General features: G+C 42.7%; 1 protein-coding gene across 6 annotated transcripts in view; it reads right to left on the bottom strand.

The window, feature by feature from the left end:
• The window catches only part of LOC149971180 (collagen alpha-1(XI) chain-like), a 222638-nt gene that overhangs the window by 177852 nt on the left and 18240 nt on the right, over positions 1–26546 (bottom strand). For all 6 annotated transcript variants that reach the window (XM_090225280.1, XM_090225284.1, XM_090225279.1 and 3 more), the window contains exons 2-3: positions 18950–19114; positions 11756–11969 (exon numbers count right to left, since the gene is read on the bottom strand). In XM_090225280.1, the coding sequence (XP_090081406.1) occupies positions 11756–11969; positions 18950–19114 (379 nt within the window). The remainder of the gene's footprint in view (positions 1–11755; positions 11970–18949; positions 19115–26546) is intronic.

The raw sequence follows: 26546 nt of genomic DNA, 5'->3' as shown, positions 1-26546 counted from the left end.
AGAGATGATCTACCGTCTGGTATAGTCAGAGATGATCTACAGTCTGGTATAGTCAGAGATGATCTACCGTCTGGTATAGTCAGAGATGATCTACAGTCTGGTATAGTCAGAGATGATCTACCGTCTGGTATAGTCAGAGATGATCTACCGTCTGGTATAGTCAGAGATGATCTACCGTCTGGTATTAGTCCGAGATGATCTACCGTCTGGTATAGTCAGAGATGATCTACAGTCTGGTATAGTCAGAGATGATCTACCGTCTGGTATAGTCAGAGATGATCTACAGTCTGGTATAGGCAGAGATGATCTACCGTCTGGTATAGTCAGAGATGATCTTGATCTACAGTCTGGTATAGTCAGAGATGATCTACCGTCTGGTATAGTCAGAGATGATCTTGATCTACAGTCTGGTATAGGCAGAGATGATCTACCGTCTGGTATAGTCAGAGATGATCTTGATCTACAGTCTGGTATAGTCAGAGATGATCTACCGTCTGGTATAGTCAGAGATGATCTTGATCTACAGTCTGGTATAGTCAGAGATGATCTTGATCTACAGTCTGGTATAGTCAGAGATGATCTACAGTCTGGTATAGGCAGAGATGATCTACCGTCTGGTATAGTCAGAGATGATCTTGATCTACAGTCTGGTATATTCAGAGATGATCTACCGTCTGGTATAGTCAGAGATGATCTTGATCTACAGTCTGGTATAGTCAGAGATGATCTACCGTCTGGTATAGTCAGAGATGATCTTGATCTACAGTCTGGTATAGTCAGAGATTATCTACCGTCTGGTATTAGTCAGAGATGATCTACCGTCTGGTATTAGTCAGAGATGATCTACAGTCTGGTATTAGTCAGAGATGATCTACCGTCTGGTATAGTCAGAGATGATCTACCGTCTGGTATTAGTCAGAGATGATCTACAGTCTGGTACAGTCAGAGATGATCTACCGTCTGGTATTAGTCAGAGATGATCTACCGTCTGGTATTAGTCAGAGATGATCTACAGTCTGGTATTAGTCAGAGATGATCTACCGTCTGGTATAGTCAGAGATGATCTACCGTCTGGTATAGTCAGAGATGATCTACCGTCTGGTATTAGTCAGAGATGATCTACCGTCTGGTATAGTCAGAGATGATCTACCGTCTGGTATTAGTCAGAGATGATCTACCGTCTGGTATTAGTCAGAGATGATCTACAGTCTGGTATTAGTCAGAGATGATCTACCGTCTGGTATAGTCAGAGATGATCTACCGTCTGGTATTAGTCAGAGATGATCTACAGTCTGGTACAGTCAGAGATGATCTACCGTCTGGTATTAGTCAGAGATGATCTACCGTCTGGTATTAGTCAGAGATGATCTACAGTCTGGTATTAGTCAGAGATGATCTACCGTCTGGTATAGTCAGAGATGATCTACCGTCTGGTATTAGTCCGAGATGATCTACCGTCTGGTATAGTCAGAGATGATCTACCGTCTGGTATTAGTCAGAGATGATCTACCGTCTGGTATAGTCAGAGATGATCTACCGTCTGGTATTAGTTAGAGATGATCTACCGTCTGGTATAGTCAGAGATGATCTACCGTCTGGTATTAGTCAGAGATGATCTACCGTCTGGTATAGTCAGAGATGATCTACCGTCTGGTATTAGTCAGAGATGATCTACCGTCTGGTATTAGTCAGAGATGATCTACCGTCTGGTATTAGTCAGAGATGATCTACCGTCTGGTATTAGTTAGAGATGATCTACCGTCTGGTACAGTCAGAGATGATCTACCGTCTGGTATTAGTCAGAGATGATCTACCGTCTGGTATTAGTCAGAGATGATCTACCGTCTGGTATTAGTTAGAGATGATCTACCGTCTGGTACAGTCAGAGATGATCTACCGTCTGGTATTAGTTAGAGATGATCTACCATCTGGTATTAGTCCGAGATGATCTACCGTCTGGTATTAGTCAGAGATGATCTACCGTCTGGTATTAGTCAGAGATGATCTACCGTCTGGTATTAGTCCGAGATGATCTACCGTCTGGTATTAGTCAGAGATGATCTACAGTCTGGTACAGTCAGAGATGATCTACCATCTGGTATTAGTCCGAGATGATCTACCGTCTGGTATTAGTCAGAGATGATCTACCGTCTGGTATTAGTCAGAGATGATCTACCATCTGGTATTAGTCAGAGATGATCTACCGTCTGGTATAGTCAGAGATGATCTACAGTCTGGTACAGTCAGAGATGATCTACCGTCTGGTATTAGTCAGAGATGATCTACCGTCTGGTATTAGTCCGAGATGATCTACCGTCTGGTATTAGTCAGAGATGATCTACCGTCTGGTATTAGTCAGAGATGATCTACCGTCTGGTATTAGTCAGAGATGATCTACCGTCTGGTATTAGTCAGAGATGATCTACCGTCTGGTATTAGTCAGAGATGATCTACCGTCTGGTATTAGTCAGAGATGATCTACCGTCTGGTATTAGTCAGAGATGATCTACCGTCTGGTATTAGTCAGAGATGATCTACAGTCTGGTACAGTCAGAGATGATCTACCGTCTGGTATTAGTCAGAGATGATCTACCGTCTGGTATTAGTCAGAGATGATCTACCGTCTGGTATTAGTCAGAGATGATCTACCGTCTGGTATTAGTCAGAGATGATCTACTGTCTGGTATTAGTCAGAGATGATCTACCGTCTGGTATTAGTCAGAGATGATCTACCGTCTGGTATAGTCAGAGATGATCTACCGTCTGGTATAGTCAGAGATGATCTACAGTCTGGTATTAGTCAGAGATGATCTACCGTCTGGTATAGTCAGAGATGATCTACCGTCTGGTATTAGTCAGAGATGATCTACAGTCTGGTACAGTCAGAGATGATCTACCGTCTGGTATTAGTCAGAGATGATCTACCGTCTGGTATTAGTCCGAGATGATCTACCGTCTGGTATTAGTCCGAGATGATCTACCGTCTGGTATTAGTCAGAGATGATCTACCGTCTGGTATTAGTCCAAGATGTTCTACCGTCTGGTATTAGTCAGAGATGATCTACCATCTGGTATTAGTCAGAGATGATCTACCGTCTGGTATTAGTCAGAGATGATCTACCGTCTGGTATTAGTCAGAGATGATCTACCGTCTGGTATTAGTCAGAGATGATCTACCGTCTGGTATTAGTCAGAGATGATCTACCGTCTGGTATTAGTCAGAGATGATCTACCGTCTGGTATTAGTCAGAGATGATCTACCGTCTGGTATTAGTCAGAGATGATCTACCGTCTGGTATTAGTCAGAGATGATCTACCGTCTGGTATAGTCAGAGATGATCTACCGTCTGGTATTAGTCAGAGATGATCTACCGTCTGGTATTAGTCAGAGATGATCTACAGTCTGGTATTAGTCAGAGATGATCTACCGTCTGGTATAGTCAGAGATGATCTACCGTCTGGTATTAGTCAGAGATGATCTACCGTCTGGTATAGTCAGAGATGATCTACCGTCTGGTATTAGTCAGAGATGATCTACCGTCTGGTATTAGTCAGAGATGATCTACAGTCTGGTATTAGTCAGTGATGATCTACAGTCTGGTACAGTCAGAGATGATCTACCGTCTGGTATTAGTCAGAGATGATCTACCGTCTGGTATTAGTCAGAGATGATCTACCGTCTGGTATTAGTCAGAGATGATCTACCGTCTGGTATTAGTCAGAGATGATCTACCGTCTGGTATTAGTCCGAGATGTTCTACCGTCTGGTATTAGTCCGAGATGTTCTACCGTCTGGTATTAGTCAGAGATGATCTACCGTCTGGTATAGTCAGAGATGATCTACAGTCTGGTACAGTCAGAGATGATCTACCGTCTGGTATTAGTCAGAGATGATCTACCGTCTGGTATTAGTCAGAGATGATCTACCGTCTGGTATTAGTCAGAGATGATCTACCGTCTGGTATTAGTCCGAGATGTTCTACCGTCTGGTATTAGTCAGAGATGATCTACCGTCTGGTATAGTCAGAGATGATCTACCGTCTGGTATTAGTCAGAGATGATCTACCGTCTGGTATTAGTCAGAGATGATCTACCGTCTGGTATTAGTCAGAGATGATCTACCGTCTGGTATTAGTCCGAGATGTTCTAAAGTCTGGTATTAGTCAGAGATTATCTACCGTCTGGTATAGTCAGAGATGATCTACAGTCTGGTACAGTCAGAGATGATCTACCGTCTGGTATTAGTCACAGATGATCTACCGTCTGGTATTAGTCCGAGATGTTCTACCGTCTGGTATTAGTCAGAGATGATCTACCGTCTGGTATAGTCAGAGATGATCTACCGTCTGGTATTAGTCAGAGATGATCTACCGTCTGGTATTAGTCAGAGATGATCTACCGTCTGGTATTAGTCAGAGATGATCTACCATCTGGTATTAGTCCGAGATGATCTTCCGTCTGGTATTAGTCCGAGATGATCTACCGTCTGGTATTAGTCCGAGATGATCTACCGTCTGGTAAAGTCAGAGATGATCGACAGTCTGGTATAGTCAGAGATGATCTACAGTCTGGTATAGTCAGAGATGATCTACAGTCTGGTATAGTCAGAGATGATCTACCATCTGGTATAGTCAGAGATGATCTACCATCTGGTATAGTCAGAGATGATCTACAGTCTGGTATAGTAAGAGATGATCTACAGTCTGGTATAGTCAGAGATGATCTACAGTCTGGTATAGTCAGAGATGATCTACAGTCTGGTATAGTCAGAGATGATCTACCATCTGGTATAGTCAGAGATGATCTACAGTCTGGTATAGTCAGAGATTATCTACAGTCTGGTATAGTCAGAGATGATCTACCGTTTGGTATAGTCAGAGATGATCTACAGTCTGGTATAGTCAGAGATGATCTACAGTCTGGTATAGTCAGAGATGATCTACCGTCTGGTATAGTCAGAGATGATCTACAGTCTGGTATAGTCAGAGATGATCTACAGTCTGGTATAGTCAGAGATGATCTACCGTCTGGTATAGTCAGAGATGATCTACAGTCTGGTATAGTCAGAGATGATCTACCGTCTGGTATAGTCAGAGATGATCTACAGTCTGGTATAGTCAGAGATGATCTACCGTCTGGTATAGTCAGAGATGATCTACAGTCTGGTATAGTCAGAGATGATCTACCGTCTGGTATAGTCAGAGATGATCTACAGTCTGGTATAGTCAGAGATGATCTACAGTCTGGTATAGTCAGAGATGATCTACAGTCTGGTATAGTCAGAGATGATCTACCGTCTGGTATAGTCAGAGATGATCTACAGTCTGGTATAGTCAGAGATGATCTACCGTCTGGTATAGTCAGAGATGATCTACAGTCTGGTATAGTCAGAGATGATCTACCGTCTGGTATAGTCAGAGATGATCTACCGTCTGGTATAGTCAGAGATGATCTACCGTCTGGTATTAGTCCGAGATGATCTACCGTCTGGTATAGTCAGAGATGATCTACAGTCTGGTATAGTCAGAGATGATCTACCGTCTGGTATAGTCAGAGATGATCTACAGTCTGGTATAGGCAGAGATGATCTACCGTCTGGTATAGTCAGAGATGATCTTGATCTACAGTCTGGTATAGTCAGAGATGATCTACCGTCTGGTATAGTCAGAGATGATCTTGATCTACAGTCTGGTATAGGCAGAGATGATCTACCGTCTGGTATAGTCAGAGATGATCTTGATCTACAGTCTGGTATAGTCAGAGATGATCTACCGTCTGGTATAGTCAGAGATGATCTTGATCTACAGTCTGGTATAGTCAGAGATGATCTTGATCTACAGTCTGGTATAGTCAGAGATGATCTACAGTCTGGTATAGGCAGAGATGATCTACCGTCTGGTATAGTCAGAGATGATCTTGATCTACAGTCTGGTATATTCAGAGATGATCTACCGTCTGGTATAGTCAGAGATGATCTTGATCTACAGTCTGGTATAGTCAGAGATGATCTACCGTCTGGTATAGTCAGAGATGATCTTGATCTACAGTCTGGTATAGTCAGAGATGATCTACCGTCTGGTATAGTCAGAGATGATCTTGATCTACAGTCTGGTATAGGCAGAGATGATCTACCGTCTGGTATAGTCAGAGATGATCTTGATCTACAGTCTGGTATAGTCAGAGATGATCTACCGTCTGGTATAGTCAGAGATGATCTTGATCTACAGTCTGGTATAGTCAGAGATGATCTTGATCTACAGTCTGGTATAGTCAGAGATGATCTTGATCTACAGTCTGGTATAGTCAGAGATGATCTTGATCTACAGTCTGGTATAGTCAGAGATGATCTTGATCTACAGTCTGGTATAGTCAGAGATGATCTTGATCTACAGTCTGGTATAGTCGGAGATGATCTTGATCTACAGTCTGGTATAGTCGGAGATGATCTTGATCTACAGTCTGGTATAGTCGGAGATGATCTTGATCTACAGTCTGGTATAGTCAGAGATGATCTTGATCTACAGTCTGGTATAGTCAGAGATGATCTTGATCTACAGTCTGGTATAGTCAGAGATGATCTTGATCTACAGTCTGGTATAGTCAGAGATGATCTTGATCTACAGTCTGGTATAGTCAGAGATGATCTTGATCTACAGTCTGGTATAGTCAGAGATGATCTACAGTCTGGTATAGTCAGAGATGATCTACCGTCTGGTATAGTCAGAGATGATCTACAGTCTGGTATAGTCAGAGATGATCTACCGTCTGGTATAGTCAGAGATGATCTACAGTCTGGTATAGTCAGAGATGATCTACCGTCTGGTATAGTCAGAGATGATCTACCGTCTGGTATAGTCAGAGATGATCTACCGTCTGGTATTAGTCCGAGATGATCTACCGTCTGGTATAGTCAGAGATGATCTACAGTCTGGTATAGTCAGAGATGATCTACCGTCTGGTATAGTCAGAGATGATCTACAGTCTGGTATAGGCAGAGATGATCTACCGTCTGGTATAGTCAGAGATGATCTTGATCTACAGTCTGGTATAGTCAGAGATGATCTACCGTCTGGTATAGTCAGAGATGATCTTGATCTACAGTCTGGTATAGGCAGAGATGATCTACCGTCTGGTATAGTCAGAGATGATCTTGATCTACAGTCTGGTATAGTCAGAGATGATCTACCGTCTGGTATAGTCAGAGATGATCTTGATCTACAGTCTGGTATAGTCAGAGATGATCTTGATCTACAGTCTGGTATAGTCAGAGATGATCTACAGTCTGGTATAGGCAGAGATGATCTACCGTCTGGTATAGTCAGAGATGATCTTGATCTACAGTCTGGTATATTCAGAGATGATCTACCGTCTGGTATAGTCAGAGATGATCTTGATCTACAGTCTGGTATAGTCAGAGATGATCTACCGTCTGGTATAGTCAGAGATGATCTTGATCTACAGTCTGGTATAGTCAGAGATGATCTACCGTCTGGTATAGTCAGAGATGATCTTGATCTACAGTCTGGTATAGGCAGAGATGATCTACCGTCTGGTATAGTCAGAGATGATCTTGATCTACAGTCTGGTATAGTCAGAGATGATCTACCGTCTGGTATAGTCAGAGATGATCTTGATCTACAGTCTGGTATAGTCAGAGATGATCTTGATCTACAGTCTGGTATAGTCAGAGATGATCTTGATCTACAGTCTGGTATAGTCAGAGATGATCTTGATCTACAGTCTGGTATAGTCAGAGATGATCTTGATCTACAGTCTGGTATAGTCAGAGATGATCTTGATCTACAGTCTGGTATAGTCGGAGATGATCTTGATCTACAGTCTGGTATAGTCGGAGATGATCTTGATCTACAGTCTGGTATAGTCGGAGATGATCTTGATCTACAGTCTGGTATAGTCAGAGATGATCTTGATCTACAGTCTGGTATAGTCAGAGATGATCTTGATCTACAGTCTGGTATAGTCAGAGATGATCTTGATCTACAGTCTGGTATAGTCAGAGATGATCTTGATCTACAGTCTGGTATAGTCAGAGATGATCTACAGTCTGGTATAGTCAGAGATGATCTACCGTCTGGTATAGTCAGAGATGATCTACAGTCTGGTATAGTCAGAGATGATCTACCGTCTGGTATAGTCAGAGATGATCTACAGTCTGGTATAGTCAGAGATGATCTACCGTCTGGTATAGTCAGAGATGATCTACCGTCTGGTATAGTCAGAGATGATCTACCGTCTGGTATTAGTCCGAGATGATCTACCATCTGGTATAGTCAGAGATGATCTACAGTCTGGTATAGTCAGAGATGATCTACCGTCTGGTATAGTCAGAGATGATCTACAGTCTGGTATAGGCAGAGATGATCTACCGTCTGGTATAGTCAGAGATGATCTTGATCTACAGTCTGGTATAGTCAGAGATGATCTACCGTCTGGTATAGTCAGAGATGATCTTGATCTACAGTCTGGTATAGGCAGAGATGATCTACCGTCTGGTATAGTCAGAGATGATCTTGATCTACAGTCTGGTATAGTCAGAGATGATCTACCGTCTGGTATAGTCAGAGATGATCTTGATCTACAGTCTGGTATAGGCAGAGATGATCTACCGTCTGGTATAGTCAGAGATGATCTTGATCTACAGTCTGGTATAGTCAGAGATGATCTACCGTCTGGTATAGTCAGAGATGATCTTGATCTACAGTCTGGTATAGTCAGAGATGATCTTGATCTACAGTCTGGTATAGTCAGAGATGATCTACAGTCTGGTATAGGCAGAGATGATCTACCGTCTGGTATAGTCAGAGATGATCTTGATCTACAGTCTGGTATATTCAGAGATGATCTACCGTCTGGTATAGTCAGAGATGATCTTGATCTACAGTCTGGTATAGTCAGAGATGATCTACCGTCTGGTATAGTCAGAGATGATCTTGATCTACAGTCTGGTATAGTCAGAGATGATCTACCGTCTGGTATAGTCAGAGATGATCTTGATCTACAGTCTGGTATAGGCAGAGATGATCTACCGTCTGGTATAGTCAGAGATGATCTTGATCTACAGTCTGGTATAGTCAGAGATGATCTACCGTCTGGTATAGTCAGAGATGATCTTGATCTACAGTCTGGTATAGTCAGAGATGATCTTGATCTACAGTCTGGTATAGTCAGAGATGATCTTGATCTACAGTCTGGTATAGTCAGAGATGATCTTGATCTACAGTCTGGTATAGTCAGAGATGATCTTGATCTACAGTCTGGTATAGTCAGAGATGATCTTGATCTACAGTCTGGTATAGTCGGAGATGATCTTGATCTACAGTCTGGTATAGTCGGAGATGATCTTGATCTACAGTCTGGTATAGTCGGAGATGATCTTGATCTACAGTCTGGTATAGTCAGAGATGATCTTGATCTACAGTCTGGTATAGTCAGAGATGATCTTGATCTACAGTCTGGTATAGTCAGAGATGATCTTGATCTACAGTCTGGTATAGTCAGAGATGATCTTGATCTACAGTCTGGTATAGTCAGAGATGATCTTGATCTACAGTCTGGTATAGTCAGAGATGATCTTGATCTACAGTCTGGTATAGTCAGAGATGATCTTGATCTACAGTCTGGTATAGTCAGAGATGATCTTGATCTACAGTCTGGTATAGTCAGAGATGATCTTGATCTACAGTCTGGTATAGTCAGAGATGATCTTGATCTACAGTCTGGTATAGTCAGAGATGATCTTGATCTACAGTCTGGTATAGTCAGAGATGATCTTGATCTACAGTCTGGTATAGTCAGAGATGATCTTGATCTACAGTCTGGTATAGTCAGAGATGATCTTGATCTACAGTCTGGTATAGTCAGAGATGATCTTGATCTACAGTCTGGTATAGTCAGAGATGATCTACAGTCTGGTATAGGCAGAGATGATCTACCGTCTGGTATAGTCAGAGATGATCTTGATCTACAGTCTGGTATTAGTCAGAGATGATCTACAGTCTGGTATAGTCAGAGATGATCTACAGTCTGGTATAGTCAGAGATGATCTACAGTCTGGTATAGTCAGAGATGATCTACAGTCTGGTATAGTCAGAGAGATGCCAACAGATTTAAAACTTAAAAGTAGGTTGTTCTTGTTGAAGATAATTTGATCTTCTCAGAAAAATTCCTAGCTAAACAAACAATAAAACAATAAAATGACAGTAATTGAAACAGGCTAACTCTACTTTACAAGTTTTGGAAAACAGATAAATCAACCACAGACATTCAAGTTACATACCAATGCAACGCTTCATTTCACTGTAGACAATTGTATCAGACACGTTTTTGCAAAATGTTTCAAATTAGCAAAAGAGTTCACAGTCAGAATATTAATGTTACAGTTAGGTAATTTATGAAGCTCAAACTCTTTTATTTGGATAGTTAACTACACATCAACAACACAGACAGCTGTAAATAATTTGACAAAAACTATTTGTAATTAAAACCCTGCCAAATAAATAATTGGGTTACTCAAAACAAATACAGCCATCCCACAGTTATATTCCTTATGTTTTCAATAACTAAACAATGAAGCATATAAATAGAAGAATTGTGCATTTTCAGTGATTTGTTTGGGTCTGCTTAGAAGCCTTAAATACGTTCTTGAGAAATCCCGAACACTTAGATCTTGTAAGCCCATCTTGTAAAAAATAGCTTATTGTGCATTTGGAAAGTATTCAGACCCCTTGACTTTTTCCACATTTTGTGACGGTACAGCCTTATACTAAAATGTATTTAAGAAATGTTCTCATCAATCTACACATAATACCCCATAATGACATCACAATACCCCATAATGACATCACAACACCCCATAATGACATCACAATACCCCATAATGACATCACAATACCCCATAATGACATCATAATATCCCATAATGACATCACAATACCCCATAATGACATCATAATACCCCATAATGACAAAGCAAAAACTGGTGGTTCCAAACTTCTTTCATTCAAGATTGATGCAGGCTACTGTTCGACCTCATGGCTTGGTTTTTGCTCTGACATGAACTGTCAACTGTGAGACCATATATAGACAGGTGTGTGCCTTTCCAAATTATGTTCAATCAATTCAATTTATCACAGGTGGACTCCAATCAAGTTGTAGAAACATCTCAAGGATGATCAATGGAAACAGGATGCACCTGAGATCAATGTTGAGTCTCATAGCAAAGAGTCTGAATACTTATGTAAATATGTTTTTTTCTGTTTTTTAATTTTTAATACATTTGCAAACATTTCTAAAAACCTGTTTTCGCTTTGTCATGATGGGTTACTGTGTGTAGATAGCTGAGGACATTTTTTTTATTTTTAAAAACCATTTTAGAATAAGGCTGTAACATAACGAAATGTGGAAAAAGTTAAGGGGTCTGAATAGTTTCCGAATGTACTGTAGGTGGCATGGAGTATGTCTGCAGGAAGAACTCAGTAAGGCCACAGACCCTCTCAGAAACATCTTGCCGTCCTCCATGTACAACATCAAAGGCACAACAAGCATAAAACTGCACACCGATGAGCATCTTCTAACTTCTCGTAGGTTCAGTCAAACTTCAGTTACTTACCTGAGGAAAGAGAAATCCTAATACTAACCTCACCTTACCCCAACCCTAATCCTGTCCGTAACATAAAATGCCTTGCTCTGTGATACGGTAGTGATGAGTTACTCAGGTGTCTCAGTTATCACTTACTTGCCGTCAGCGAGGTTGATGGATCTGAACAGTGGGTAATCCTCTGGGGAAGGTTTTCCATGCTGGTCTTCGTACAGGAAGACAGGAGAGCGTCCCACCTCCACACCCAGCTGCTGGACCCCCTGCTCGTTATACACAGACAGCAAGAAGGACTGGCTGCCTGCCTTGGGCTTGATGGTGAACATCACTGAGAAGTCCTCTGGGAACACTCCTCCTGGTGAAAGAAGAAAAAGAAGAGAGAGGTTAATTTATTCATCTGATTGGTTAGAGAGGTTAATTTATTCATCTGATTGGTTAGAGAGGTTAATTTACTCATCTGATTGGTTAGAGAGGTTAATTTATTAATCTGATTGGTTAGAGGTTAATTTACTCATCTGATTGGTTAGAGAGGTTAATTTATTCATCTGATTGGTTAGAGAGGTTAATTTACTCATCTGATTGGTTAGAGGGGTTAATTTATTCATCTGATTGGTTCTGTTTATTTGGTTCCCCATTAGCTGCCAAACTCCTGGGTAATCATCAATGTGTAGCGCCAAAAGTGAAGGAAAGAAGGTTAGAGGTGGGCGAACAACAAGTAGATAGGTTAGCTTAGCAATATGACATCATCAAACCCAGAAGAGTTAGAGAGGGTAGAGGTGGACGTGGTAATATGACATCGAACACAGAAGTTAGACAGTTTAGAGGTGGACGCAGTAATATGACATCATCAAACCCAAGAAAGTTAGAGAGGGTAGAGATGGACGCAGCAATATGACATCATCAGACACAGAAAAGTTAGACAGGATAGAGGTGGGTGTGGTAATATGACATCTAGGGCTGGCAAAATGAAAGAATAACCCTATAACCGGATGAAGACCATCATGAAAATAAAACAACTGTTATAACCGTTGTAAAAACAAATCCTAACCGGGGACAAAAAGATGATTTTGAAGTCCAAAAAGACAAAACAGAAAACAAGGCTTTTGAAATGTAAAAAAACAGACAGACACACAGACGCACACGAGGGCAGCCAAATCAAGATTAATAATAATAATAATAATAATAAACTCAGCATAAAAAGAAACGTCCCGTTTTCAGAATCGTGTCTTTCAAAGATCATTTCGTAAAAATCAAAATAACTTCACAGATCAACATTGTAAAGGGTTTAAACACTGTTTCCCATTCTTGTTCAATGAACCATAAACAATTAATAAAGATGCACCTGTGGAACGGTCATTAAGACACTAACAGCTTACAGACGGTAGGCAATTAAAGGTCACAGTTATGAAAACTTAGGACACTAAAGAGGCCTTTCTACTGACTGAAAAACACCAAAAGAAAGATACCCAGGGTCCCTGCTCATCTGTGTGAAAGTGCCTTAGGCATGCAGCAAGGAAGCATGAGGACTGCAGATGTGGCCAGGGCAATAAATTCCAATCTCCGTACTGTGAGACGCCTAAGACAGGGCTACAGGGAGACAAGACGGACAGCTGATTGTCCTCGCAGTGGCAGACCACGTGTAACAACTGCACAGGATCGGTACATCGGAACATCACACCTGCGGGACAGGTACAGGTTGGCAACAACAACTGCCCGAGTTACACCAGGAACGCACAATCCCTCCATCAGTGCTCAGACTGTCCACAATAGGCTGAGAGAGGCTGGACTGAGGGATTGTAGGCCTGTTGTAAGGCAGGTCCTCACCAGACATCACCGGCAACAACGTCGCCTAAGGGCACAAACCCACCGTCGCTGGACCAGACAGGACTGTCAAAAAGTGCTCTTCACTGACAAGTCACGGTTTTGTCTCACCAGGGGTGATGGTCGGATTCGCGTTTATCATCGAAGGAATGAGCTTTACACCGAGGCCTGTACTCTGGAGCGGGATCGATTTGGAGGTGGAGGGTCTGTCATAGTTTGGGGCGGTGTGTCACAACATCATCAGACTGAGCTTGTTGTCATTGCAGGCAATCTCAAAGCTGTGCGTTATAGGGAAGACATCCTCCTCCCTCATTTGGTACCCTTCCTGCAGGCTCATCCTGACATGACCCTCCAGCATGACAATGACACTCCAGCATGACAATGCCACCAGCCATACGGCTCATTCTGTGAGTGATTTCCTGCAAGACAGGAATGTCAGTGTTCTGCCATGGCCAGCGAATAGCCTGGATCTCAATCCTATTGAGCATGTCTGGGACCTGTTGGATCAGAGGGTGAGGCCTAATAATACAGAATAACATAATGCAGAATGACATGATACAGAATGACATAATATAGAATGGCATAATACAGAATGACATATTACAGAATGACATGATACAGAATGACATGATACAGAATGACATAATACAGAATGACATGATACAGAATAACATGATACAGAATAACATAATGCAGAATGACATAATAGAATGACATAATATAGAATGACATAATATAGAATGACATGATATAGAATTACATAATATAGAATGACATGATATAGAATGACATGATATAGAATTACATAATACAGAATGACATAATACAGAATGACATAATATAGAATGACATAATATAGAATGACATGATATAGAATTACATAACATAGAATGACATGATATAGAATGACATGATATAGAATTACATAATACAGAATGACATAATACAGAATGACATAATGCAGAATGACATAATACAGAATGACATAATACAGAATTACATAATATAGAATGACATAATATAGAATGACATGATATAGAATTACATAATATAGAATGACATGATATAGAATGACATGATATAGAATTACATAATACAGAATGACATAATACAGAATGACATAAAGCAGAATGACATAATACAGAATGACATAATACAGAATGACATAATACAGAATGACATAATGCAGAATGACATAATGCAGAATGACATAATGCAGAATGACATGATACAGAATGACATAATATAGAATGACATAATACAGAATGACATGATACAATAGACATCAATAGACAAGAACAGCTCAAGGATAGAACTACACACATATTTAAAAAGGCCCACGTAGCCCACATATCAATGCATACACACATACTATCGAGGTCCAATAGGGGAGAGGTGTCGCTTCATCTGTTTTCTGAAACCAGGTTTGCTGTTTATTTGAGCAATATGAGACGGAAGGAAGTTCAATGCAATAAGGGCTCTATATACATCTGCACATTTTCTTGAATTAGTTCTGGATTTGGGGACTATGAAAAAAAACCCTGGTGGCATGTCTGGTGGGTTATAACGGTGACCGGGGTCAATCTTCCTCACCAATAACCGTCACCCAAAATTCCATGACTGTTACAGTCCTAATGACATCATCGTATTTCTGGGAGACTTCCTGTTTCTATACTTTTTGTTTTTACCTTTATTTAACATGGCAAGTTTAAGAACAAATTCTTATTTGCAATGACGGCCTACCACCGGCCGACGATGGGCCAATTGTGCACCGCCCGATGGGACTCCCAATCAGGGCCAGATGTGATTCAGCCTGGATTTGAAACAGGGACTGTAGTGATGCCTCTAGCACTGAGATGCAGTGTCTTCAGACCGCTGAGGCCACTCGGGAGCCCAGAATTCAAGGCTTGTCCTTAGTTACACCCGTCCTCGAGGACACATTAAAATGATCATGTCAATCTCATGGACTGTTAGCCCTCACATCCACATATTTTGTCTACTTGAGAGGGGTTACATTTCCCCTAGCTGCATCCTTCAGTTTACCAGACGAAGTGTTAGGGTCAGGCTCGTAAAATTACAGATTAGTACCTTTAATTTTCTCCCCAATTATAGTAGATACTAATTACTTTAATTTAAGTTTAAATGTGTCCTTTGTTGCTGGGTACTTTAAGAACGTATTAGACCAACTGGCTAATCTTGAAAGTCACAAGTGATCTAATTGGACAATTCATTTTTTTTTACAAGGTGTGTGAAAAGAGAACAAGCCAAACAAAATGTAATTATTTAACTAACCGTTAACTAGAATGAAATAGGTCGCTGCTGATGAAATAAAAGTTGAATCGTTTTCTTTTAGACGGAGAACTCTGACAGACTGCTACCAAATCAAATAGGAAACTGTAATCCACTTCATTCAATTGTATTTGAGCCTATTTGACTGAAATTCCCAGTCTTTAAAACCAGTAACATTTCCAGGCGAATTATTTTTTTGGCCTAAAATCACAGAAAATCTCACTGTTCATTTAATCTCCTGCTATTTTGTGCCTTTATTTTTTTTTTTCCTTTGCTGTCTGGACAATTTGGCAAAGCGCCAACACTCACAGACGGAGGGAAAAGTATTTAACAAGCCACTGTTTCTAGTAAAGTTGTATACAGTATCCTGTCAGTACGGGCCAAGTAGGCAACTAGCATCTTGAACGGTCTATCTTTTCAACCAGAAAGAGGGCCAACGACTCCACAGGACAAGAACCCGCTTTGTCCTTTATTTATCCTTCGAGCTAATAAATGCTTGGTCGTTGTCCCACGTGTCCTTATGGTATAGACCCTAGCATTCTGTATCTGCAGTCTCCCTTCATACATTAAACATCTCAATGAACCTCCCTTATCCCCACAGTATAGGTCATATTCTATCAATTCATTACTCCCCACAGTATAGGTCATATTCTATCAATTCATTACTCCCCACAGTATAGGTCATATTCTATCAATTCATTACTCCCCACAGTATAGGTCATATTCTATCAATTCATTACTCCCCACAGTATAGGTCATATTCTATCAATTCATTACTCCCCACAGTATAGGTCATATTCTATCAATTCATTACTCCCCACAGTATAGGTCATATTCTATCAATTCATTACTCCCCACAGTATAGGTCATATTCTATCAATTCATTACTCCCCACAGTATAGGTCATATTCTATCAATTCATTACTCCCCACAGTATAGGTCATATTCTATCAATTCATTAATCCCCACAGTATAGGTCATATTCTATCAATTCATTAATCCCTACAATGTAGGCCCTATTCTATCAATCCATTAATCCCTACAGTGTAGGCCCTATTCTATCAATCCATTAATGCCTACAATGTAGGCCCTATTCTATCAATCCATTAATCCCTACAATGTAGGCCCTATTCTATCAATCCATTAATCCCTACAGTGTAGGCCCTATTCTATCAATCCATTAATGCCTACAATGTAGGCCCTATTCTATCAATCCATTAATCCCTACAGTGTAGGCCCTATTCTATCAATCCATTAATGCCTACAATGTAGGCCCTATTCTATCAATCCATTAATCCCTACAATGTAGGCCCTATTCTATCAATCCATTAATCCCTACAGTGTAGGCCCTATTCTATCAATCCATTAATGCCTACAATGTAGGCCCTATTCTATCAATCCATTAATCCCTACAGTGTAGGCCCTATTCTATCAATCCATTAATGCCTACAATGTAGGCCCTATTCTATCAATCCATTAATCCCTACAGTGTAGGCCCTATTCTATCAATCCATTAATCCCTACAGTGTAGGCCCTATTCTATCAATCCATTAATCCCTACCCTACAATGTAGGCCCTATTCTATCAATCCATTAATCCCTACAATGTAGGCCCTATTCTATCAATCCATTAATCCCTACAGTGTAGGCCCTATTCTATCAATCCATTAATCCCTACAATGTAGGCCCTATTCTATCAATCCATTAATGCCTACAATGTAGGCCCTATTCTATCAATCCATTAATCCCTACAGTGTAGGCCCTATTCTATCAATCCATTAATCCCTACAGTGTAGGCCCTATTCTATCAATCCATTAATGCCTACAATGTAGGCCCTATTCTATCAATCCATTAATCCCTACAGTGTAGGCCCTATTCTATCAATCCATTAATGCCTACAATGTAGGCCCTATTCTATCAATCCATTAATCCCTACAGTGTAGGCCCTATTCTATCAATCCATTAATCCCTACAGTGTAGGCCCTATTCTATCAATCCATTAATCCCTACCCTACAATGTAGGCCCTATTCTATCAATCCATTAATCCCTACAATGTAGGCCCTATTCTATCAATCCATTAATCCCTACAGTGTAGGCCCTATTCTATCAATCCATTAATCCCTACAGTGTAGGCCCTATTCTATCAATCCATTAATCCCTACAGTGTAGGCCCTATTCTGTCAATCCATTAATCCCTACAGTGTAGGCCCTATTCTATCAATCCATTAATCCCTACAATGTAGGCCCTATTCTATCAATCCATTAATCCCTACAATGTAGGCCCTATTCTATCAATCCATTAATCCCTACAGTGTAGGCCCTACTCTCTCAGCTATTCATCTATCTCTACAGGGTACATGCTGTACATGCTGTATTCACACACTAAACATCTCAAATTCCACCAATGGATAGAACTGAAACATATCCCTTTTCCACATCTATAGACAGTGTTTTGTACCGCTACAGCTAATGACCTAGTTGTTGTATTCCCTCTGTTGTTCAATCAATCCAATTTCAAATCAAATGTATTCATAAAGCCCTTCGTACATCAGCTGATATCTCAAAGTTCTGTACAGAAACACAGCCTAAAACCCCAAAACAGCAAGCAATGCAGGTGTAGAAGCACGGTGGCTAGGAAAAACTCCCTAGAAAAGCCAAAACATAGGAAGAAACCTAGAGAGGAAACAGGCTATGAGGGGTGGGCCAGTCCTCTGTTGATTTATTGTCAATACTGTGGATTAACTGGTTTAAACAGTAAGCAGTTTAGGACAGTAGCTTAGGACAGTAGTTTAGGACAGTATTTAGGACAGTAGCTTCTATGAAGACCCCTTGGAAGTGTCCAAAATGGCACCCTATTCCCAATGAGGTGCACTACATAGGGAATAGGGATGTGGTGCCATCTGGAATTCAAACACTATCGAAGACGTCTCTGTCTTTCCAAAATGGCCTTTGATGAATTTGGATGTGTTTGTCAATGGTGCGCCGCCCTATGGGACTCCCAATCAAGATTCCCATAGGATGATGTAATACAGCCTGGAGTCGAACCAGGAACTGTAGTGACGCCTCTAAGCATTGAGATGCAGAGCCTTTAGACCGCTGTGCCACTTGGGAGCGTGTGGAAAATCCATTTACGTGAGGTTTGATGTGTGTGTGCGCGTGCGCGTGTGCGTGTGCGTGCGTGTGTGTGTGTGTGTGTGCGTGTGTCTCCAGATCGGTTAAGTCACCTGGGAAGAGTTGCTTGCTGGGAGCGCTGATCTGCGCCTGCTTCCCCACACGGAAGGCTATGTCAGGTTTAGATCCTCTCCGGTGAGCGCAGAAGCCCGTGACTTTACGGACGCCATCCGGAGAGCTGTGGAAGTCCAGAGCCTTGAGTACATCCACTGGGTCAGCTGTGAAGAGAGGAGAGGGACAAGTAGCTTAGGACAGTAGTTTAGGACAGTAGTTTAGGACAGTAGATTAGGACAGTAGTTAGGACAGTAGTTTAGGACAGTAGTTTAGGACAGTAGCTTAGGACAGTAGTTTAGGACAGTAGTTTAGGACAGTAGCTTAGGACAGTAGTTTAGGACAGTAGCTTAGGACAGTAGTTTAGGACAGTAGCTTAGGACAGTAGCTTAGGACAGTAGTTTAGGACAGTAGTTTAGGACAGTAGATTAGGACAGTAGTTTAGGACAGTAGTTCAGGACAGTAGCTTCGGACAGTAGCTTAGGACAGTAGTTTAGGACAGTAGTTTAGGATAGTAGCTTAGGACAGTAGTTTAGGACAGTAGTTTAGGACAGTAGCTTAGGACAGTAGTTTAGGACAGTAGTTTAGGACAGTAGCTTAGGACAGTATTTTAGGACAGTAGTTCAGGACAGTAGCTTAGGACAGTAGCTTAGGACAGTAGTTTAGGACAGTAGTTTAGGACAGTAGCTTAGGACAGTAGTTTAGGACAGTAGCGTAGGACAGTAGTTTAGGACAGTAGCTTAGGACAGTAGCTTAGGACAGTAGTTTAGGACAGTAGTTTAGGACAGTAGTTTAGGACAGTAGCTTAGGACAGTAGTTTAGGACAGTAGTTAGGACAGTAGCTTAGGACAGTAGTTTAGGACAGTAGTTTAGGACAGTAGATTAGGACAGTAGTTTAGGACAGTAGTTCAGGACAGTAGTTTAGGACAGTAGCTTAGGACAGTAGTTTAGGACAGTAGTTTAGGACAGTAGCTTAGGACAGTAGTTCAGGACAGTAGCTTAGGACAGTAGTTTAGGGCAGTAGCTTAGGACAGTAGTTTAGGACAGTAGTTTAGGACAGTAGTTTAGGACAAGTGTTTTGTAATTGCACATGGTAAAGATAAAGAGTTTGTTCATATGGGAGCAGTATAGCACATGTATTGTATAGTTTTTTTTTACCTCAGGGGTGAGGATTTAGTATCCTTTTTATAGCTTTGACCTCAAGAGGTTAAGTACAAAAAAAAAGCAGTTTCATAAAAGCAGAAACCCATAAAAGCAAATATTACTCTCTTTAATCTAGCATGAAAGCTATTAAAGGAATATATATAGCTTTCACCTCACAGTTTAAGTATATTACTGTTGTAATTACCATGGTATTAACTATCAACTATGTTTTAAGTAGTGGTATAACTGAAGCCTGAAAAGGACAGGAAATTCACATGAGCACCACAATGTCTACTCCCACACAGCCATGCTCTACCAAGGTTTTCCAGCACAGCAGCTTTGTCCAACTACAGTAGATATGTCCGTCTGTTTGTAGTAGTAAAAGCTCGGTTGCTTTGCCATAGAACAACACTCAACAAAAAGGATGGGAGGTTTGACGTTTTCCAAGAAGATGGACATGCTTTACCATAGAACAACACTCAACAAAAAGCATGGGAGGTTTGACGTTTTCCAAGAAGATGGACATGCTTTACCATAGAACAACACTCAACAAAAAGGATGGGAGGTTTGACGTTTTCCAAGAAGATGGACATGCTTTACCACACCACTAGATGGTTTTACTGCACGTGAAGAGAAAATCTACCGATACGGCCACCAGTGTTTTTAATGCAGAAACCTGGGCGGTGGGCCTGTAAAGATGATTAGGGGCCATCTAATCGGTTTAATAGCCCCCCCCCCCCTCCCTGCCTATATGGGGTCCACTCTACAAAACCACAGTTACAGACCCACAGGGAGAGAGGTTAAGAGGGGGGGGGGGACAAAGAGAGAGAGAGAGAGAGAGAGAGAGAGAGAGAGAGAGAGCAGGGGAGAGAGAGACAGAAAGAGAAAGAGCGAGAGGAGTGAGAGAGAGAGAGAGAGAGAGAGAGAGAAAGAGACTGCAGAGGGAGTGAGTGAAGGAAGGAGGGCGGGAGAGGAAGAGGGGGAGACAGAGAGAGAGCAGGGGGAAAGAGAGGAAGTGGGGGAGAGAGGGGTAGGGAGGGAGGGGGAGATGGGGGGAGACAGGGAGAGACCATGGGGGAGTGAGAAAGGGAAAGAGAGAGAGAGAGAGAGTTGGAGAGTCTGAGAGAGAGGGATAAAACGCCTTTGGGTCTGCAACAGTAGGGTTGAGGTTTTACAGGCAATTTAACACCACTGAGAACCTTTCCTATTAAATGGAAAAGGAACTGAAGAGTGTCTTTTGTTGTTTCATACACTGTTACAACTGTTATACATACTATGGTCTGTGTCTCTCTCTCTAATTCTCTCTCTCTCTCTCTCTCTCTCTCTCTCTCTCTCTCTCTCCTGTTCCTCTCACTATCGCTCTCCTTTTTCTATCTCTCTCTCTCAACTGACTAGCTGTATCAGCAAAGACGAGAGGAATTCTCTAACTATTTAATTGACTTAGTTCCCCTCCCTCCCTCCCCCGAGGGTCACAGTGATATACAGTATGGTTATGGGGAATTTCTAGCAGGCTAATAGCAGGACTAGGTTTTAAAGGAGCCGTACGCACAGCGGGTCTCTTCACTACTCACAAATACATTGAAAACGTCCCACATGGAACCAACCCATAGGCCTCTGGTCAAAAGTAGTGCACTATATAGGGAATAGGGTTCCATAGGGCTCTGGTCTAAAGTAGTGAACTATATATAGGGAATAGGGTGCCATAGGACTCTGGTCTAAAGTAGTGAACTATATATAGGGAATAGGATGCCATTTGGGACGCAGGCATTGACAACGTTCAAGTAACCAGATGATTTGTGTGGATCCTTTTCTAAAAGGAGACCCCACCGTATATAGACGCAAGTGTCTCTACTGTTACTGAAGGATCAGCTCACTAAGGATCATGGTCCAAACACAGTGGTGAAGAGGGCTTGAGAGGGCCTCTTCCCCTGCAGGAGGCCGAGAACATTTCAACCACATGGCCTATCGCTATTCGCCCTCCTATTAACCAGAAAGACAGTGACACACGGAACCATGACAAAACTATCGACATAACAAGGGAAATATGAACCAACTATCGACATCACTGGGGCCAAGCTCCCTGCCATCCAGGACCTCTATGCCAATTGTATTTCGTCTTTATTTCACTAGGCAAGTCAAAACCAGGCGGTGTCAGACCCCCCCCCCCAAAAAAAAATAAAAATAGTCAAAGATTCCAACCACTGTAAGTCACAGACTGTTCTCTCTGCTACCTCACGACGATGCACCAATTTTTGTTTTACCAACAGGACTCTGAACAGCTTCTACTCCCAAGCTATTAGACTGCTCAATAGTTATTTAAATAGTTATTTAAATAGTTATCTGGACTATCTGCATTGACCCTTTGTGTACTAACTTGTGTTTTGACTCTTCACATACACTGCTGCTACTGTTTACCTACTGTTTACAATTCTTCCTAGTTATATGTGTAGTACAAATCTACCTCAATTACCTCGTACCCCTGCACATCCAACTCAGTAACTAGTACACCTTTTACAAAAAAAATGCAGAGATTAAGATAAATAAAAACATCTATGAATGAATAGAAAATATAGAAGGTGATCTAACTTTCATCACGTTTCACATCTTGGCTACGTTCCCAAACGGCAGCCTATTCCCTATGTAGTGCACTTTGTTTGGAATGCAGCCCTTGTCTCTGAACCCCTCATTTTATAAGACAAACTAAACCCAGAATAAATATATTTTTTTAAATGATCCTCCAGCCATCCAGCCATCCCCAACAACATGGGGTAATCTTGTCTGGACAGAAAGAAAAAACAACTAATGTCACCCTTAAACAAACCCTTTACAGGGGCGGACTGGCCATAGGGCAAATGCCAGATGGGCTGGTCCATTTTTAACCCAGTCTAAATTAGGGCTTTGGTGTTAAAAGTATTATTATATGGAGAATAATGAGGGGGGGGGGGGGGGGGGCACGAGTGGAAAAAAATGGTCTCGGTCCATCCCTTACATCATCCCTATGTCACCCCTATGTCATCCTTCTGTCACCCTTATGTCACCCCTCTGTCCTTCTGTTACCGGGTCAACGGACAGGAAGCAGCGCCTTCCAAAGTATAATAAATAACAATAATAAAGTAACACGATCTGACAAGAATGGAGTCTTCTGAAGTCTCTCTAGTCTGGTCACATAAAGGCTTCATAGAAAGACAACTAGAAAGAGGAATTTAACATGCAATCTCACTGCATTGATGATAAAGATCAGCAGGGTTCTCAGACAGTTGGATCCATTGAAAGAATAGAAACCTAACGGGTTTAGTCCCAAATATCACTCAAAGAAGAATCTAGAGGAAACGGAAGGGTACTCCCCCATTCACATCGACAGGGCTGTAGGGGGGGGGAGTGGGTCAAGGGCTTCAAGTTCCTCAGTGTCAACATCACCAAGGATCTATCGTAGACAAAACACGACAACGCCTCTTTCCCATCAGGAGGATGAAAAGATTTGGCGTGGGGCCCTCGGATCCTCTAGAAGTTCTACAGCTACACCATCGAGAGCATCTTGACTGGCTGCATCACTGCTTGGCATCTGACCGCAAGGCGGTACAGAGGGTGGTGAGTACAGCCCAGTACATCACTGGGGTCGACCCGCCTGTCATCCAGGACCTCTATACCAGGCGGTGTCACCGAAACATTGTCAAAGACTCCAGCCACCCAAGTCACAGACTGTTCTCTCTGCCACCAATGCACCAAGCCTGGAGCTGACAGGACCCTGAACAGCTTCTACCCCCCCAAGCCATAAGACTGATGAATAGTTAGTTAATTAACCAAATAACTATAACTAGTTAGGGACAGTTTAGTTAGTTAATTAACTTTAACTTTTTGCACAAACTTTGTTTTGACTCATCACATACACTGCTGCTACTGTTTAAAATCTGTCACTTTACCCCTACCTATATGTACATATCTACCTCCATTACCTCGTACCCCTGTACATATCTACCTCCATTACCTCATACCCCTGTACATATCTACCTCCATTACCTCATACCCCTGTACATATCTACCTCAATTACCTCATACCCCTGTACATATCTACCTCCATTACCTCATACCCCTGTACATATCTACCTCGATTACCTCATACCCCTGTACATATCTACCTCAATTACCTCATACCCCTGTACATATCTACCTCCATTACCTCATACCCCTGCACATTGACTCAGTACTGGTACCTGTTAGTCTACACCTGTTGTTTATGTCACTTTACCCCTACCTATATGTACATATCTACCTCCATTACCTCGTACCCCTGTACATATCTACCTCCATTACCTCATACCCCTGTACATATCTACCTCCATTACCTCATACCCCTGCACATCAACTCAGTACTGGTACCTGTTAGTCTACACCTGTTGTTTATGTCACTTTACCCCTACCTATATGTACATATCTACCTCAATTAACTCATACCCCTGCACATCAACTCAATACTGGTACCTGTTAGTCTACACCTGTTGTTTATGACACTTTACCCCTACCTATATGTACATATCTACCTCAATTACCTCGTACCCCTGTACATATCTACCTCCATTAACTCATACCCCTGTACATATCTACCTCCATTACCTCATACCCCTGCACATTGACTCTCATTGAGTACTGGTACCTGTTAGTCTACACCTGTTGTTTACGACAAATAACATTTTATTTGATTTGAATGTATTATTATTTTTTATATTTTATTAACTATTATTATTTATTTATTTTATTCTTATTGTTCTCACTATATGATGATAAAAACGGTGCTAATCTCAGAGTGTTTGGATCTGTTAACAGTGGAAGTAGTATAGGTCTTTGTAGATCTAAAGATAGACTGTCACGTTCTGACCATCGTTCGTGTGTGTTTTCCTTGTTTTAGTGTTGGTCAGGACGTGAACTGGGTGGGCATTCTATGTTGGATGTCTTGTTTGTCTATTTCTATGTCCGGCCTGATATGGTTCTCAATCAGAGGCAGGTGTTAGTCATTGTCTCTGATTGGGAACCATATTTAGGTAGCCTGGGTTTCACTGTGTGTTTGTGGGTGATTGTCCTTAGTGTTACTTTGCACCAGTTTAGGCTGTTTCGGTTTTCATTACGTTTATTATTTTGCACTGTTTGTATTTGGATTCATGTTGCTATAGTCACAATAAACATGGATCGCAATCTACACGCCGCATTTTGGTCCGACTCTCCTTCTCACCAAGAAAACCGTTACAGAATCACCCACCACCAACGGACCAAGCGGCGTGTCAACAGGCAGCAGCAGCAGCAAAAAGAGGAGTTACGTTGTAAGGATTTCTGGACATGGGAGGAAATCCTCGACGGGAGAGGACCCTGGGCTAAACCAGGGGAGTATAGCCGCACCAAGGTGCAGCCGAAGAAGGAACAGAGGCAGCAGGAGCAGCAGCAGCCGCAGTGGGAGAGAGCGTCATGGGAGGACGAATTAGACGGTAAAGGACCTTGGGCTCAGCCAGGAGAATATCGCCGTCCCAAGGAAGAACGGGAGGCGGCGAAAGCGGAGAGGCGCTGGTACGAGGAGGCAGCGCGGCGTCGTGGATGGAAGCCCGGGAGTCAGCCCCAAAAATTTCTTGGGGGGGGGCTAACAGGGAGTATGGCTACGCCAGGTAGGAGACCTGAGCCAACTTCCTGTGGTTACCGGGGGGCTAGAGAGACCGGGCAGGCACCGTGTTATGCTGTGGAGCGCACGGTGTCCCCAGTGCGGGTGCACAGCCCGGTGCGGTACATTCCAGCTCCGCGTATCGGCCGGGCTAGAGTGGGCATCGAGCCAAGTGCCATGAAGCCGGCTCTACGCATCTGGTCTCCAGTGCGTCTCCTTGGGCCGGCTTACATGGCACCAGCCTTGCGCACGGTGTCCCCGGTTCGCCTGCATAGCCCAGTGCGGGCTATTCCACCTCGCCGCACTGGCAGGGCGACCGGGACCATTCAACCGGGTAAGGTTGGGCAGGCTCGGTGCTCAAGAGCTCCAGTGCGCCTGCACGGCCCGGTCTATCCGTCACCACCTCCACACCCCAGCCCTCCGGTGGCAGCTCCCCGTACCAGGCTGTCTCTCCGGCCCATCCGTCCAGAGCCTTCCTCCTCTCCAGCGCTGCCGGAGCCTCCCGCCTGTCCGGCGCCTCTGCCGGAGCCTCCCGCCTGTCCGGCGCCGCTGCCGGAGCCTCCCGCCTGTCCGGCGCCTCTGCCGGAGCCTCCCGCCTGTCCGGCGCCTCTGCCGGAGCCTCCCGCCTGTCCGGCGCCTCTGCCGGAGCCTCCCGCCTGTCCGGCGCCTCTGCCAGTGCCGCCCGTCTGCCCAGCGCCGACAGTGCCGCCCGTCTGCCCAGCGCCGCCAGTGCCGCCCGTCTGCCCAGCGCCGCCAGTGCCGCCCGTCTGCCCAGCGCCGCCAGTGCCGCCCGTCTGCCCAGCGCCGCCAGCGCC

Source organism: Oncorhynchus mykiss, chromosome 28 (assembly GCF_057628025.1).
Source record: "Oncorhynchus mykiss isolate SJ-2025 chromosome 28, ASM5762802v1, whole genome shotgun sequence".
NCBI classification, from domain to species: domain Eukaryota; kingdom Metazoa; phylum Chordata; class Actinopteri; order Salmoniformes; family Salmonidae; genus Oncorhynchus; species Oncorhynchus mykiss.
This window is presented reverse-complemented; position numbering and strand designations above follow the sequence as displayed.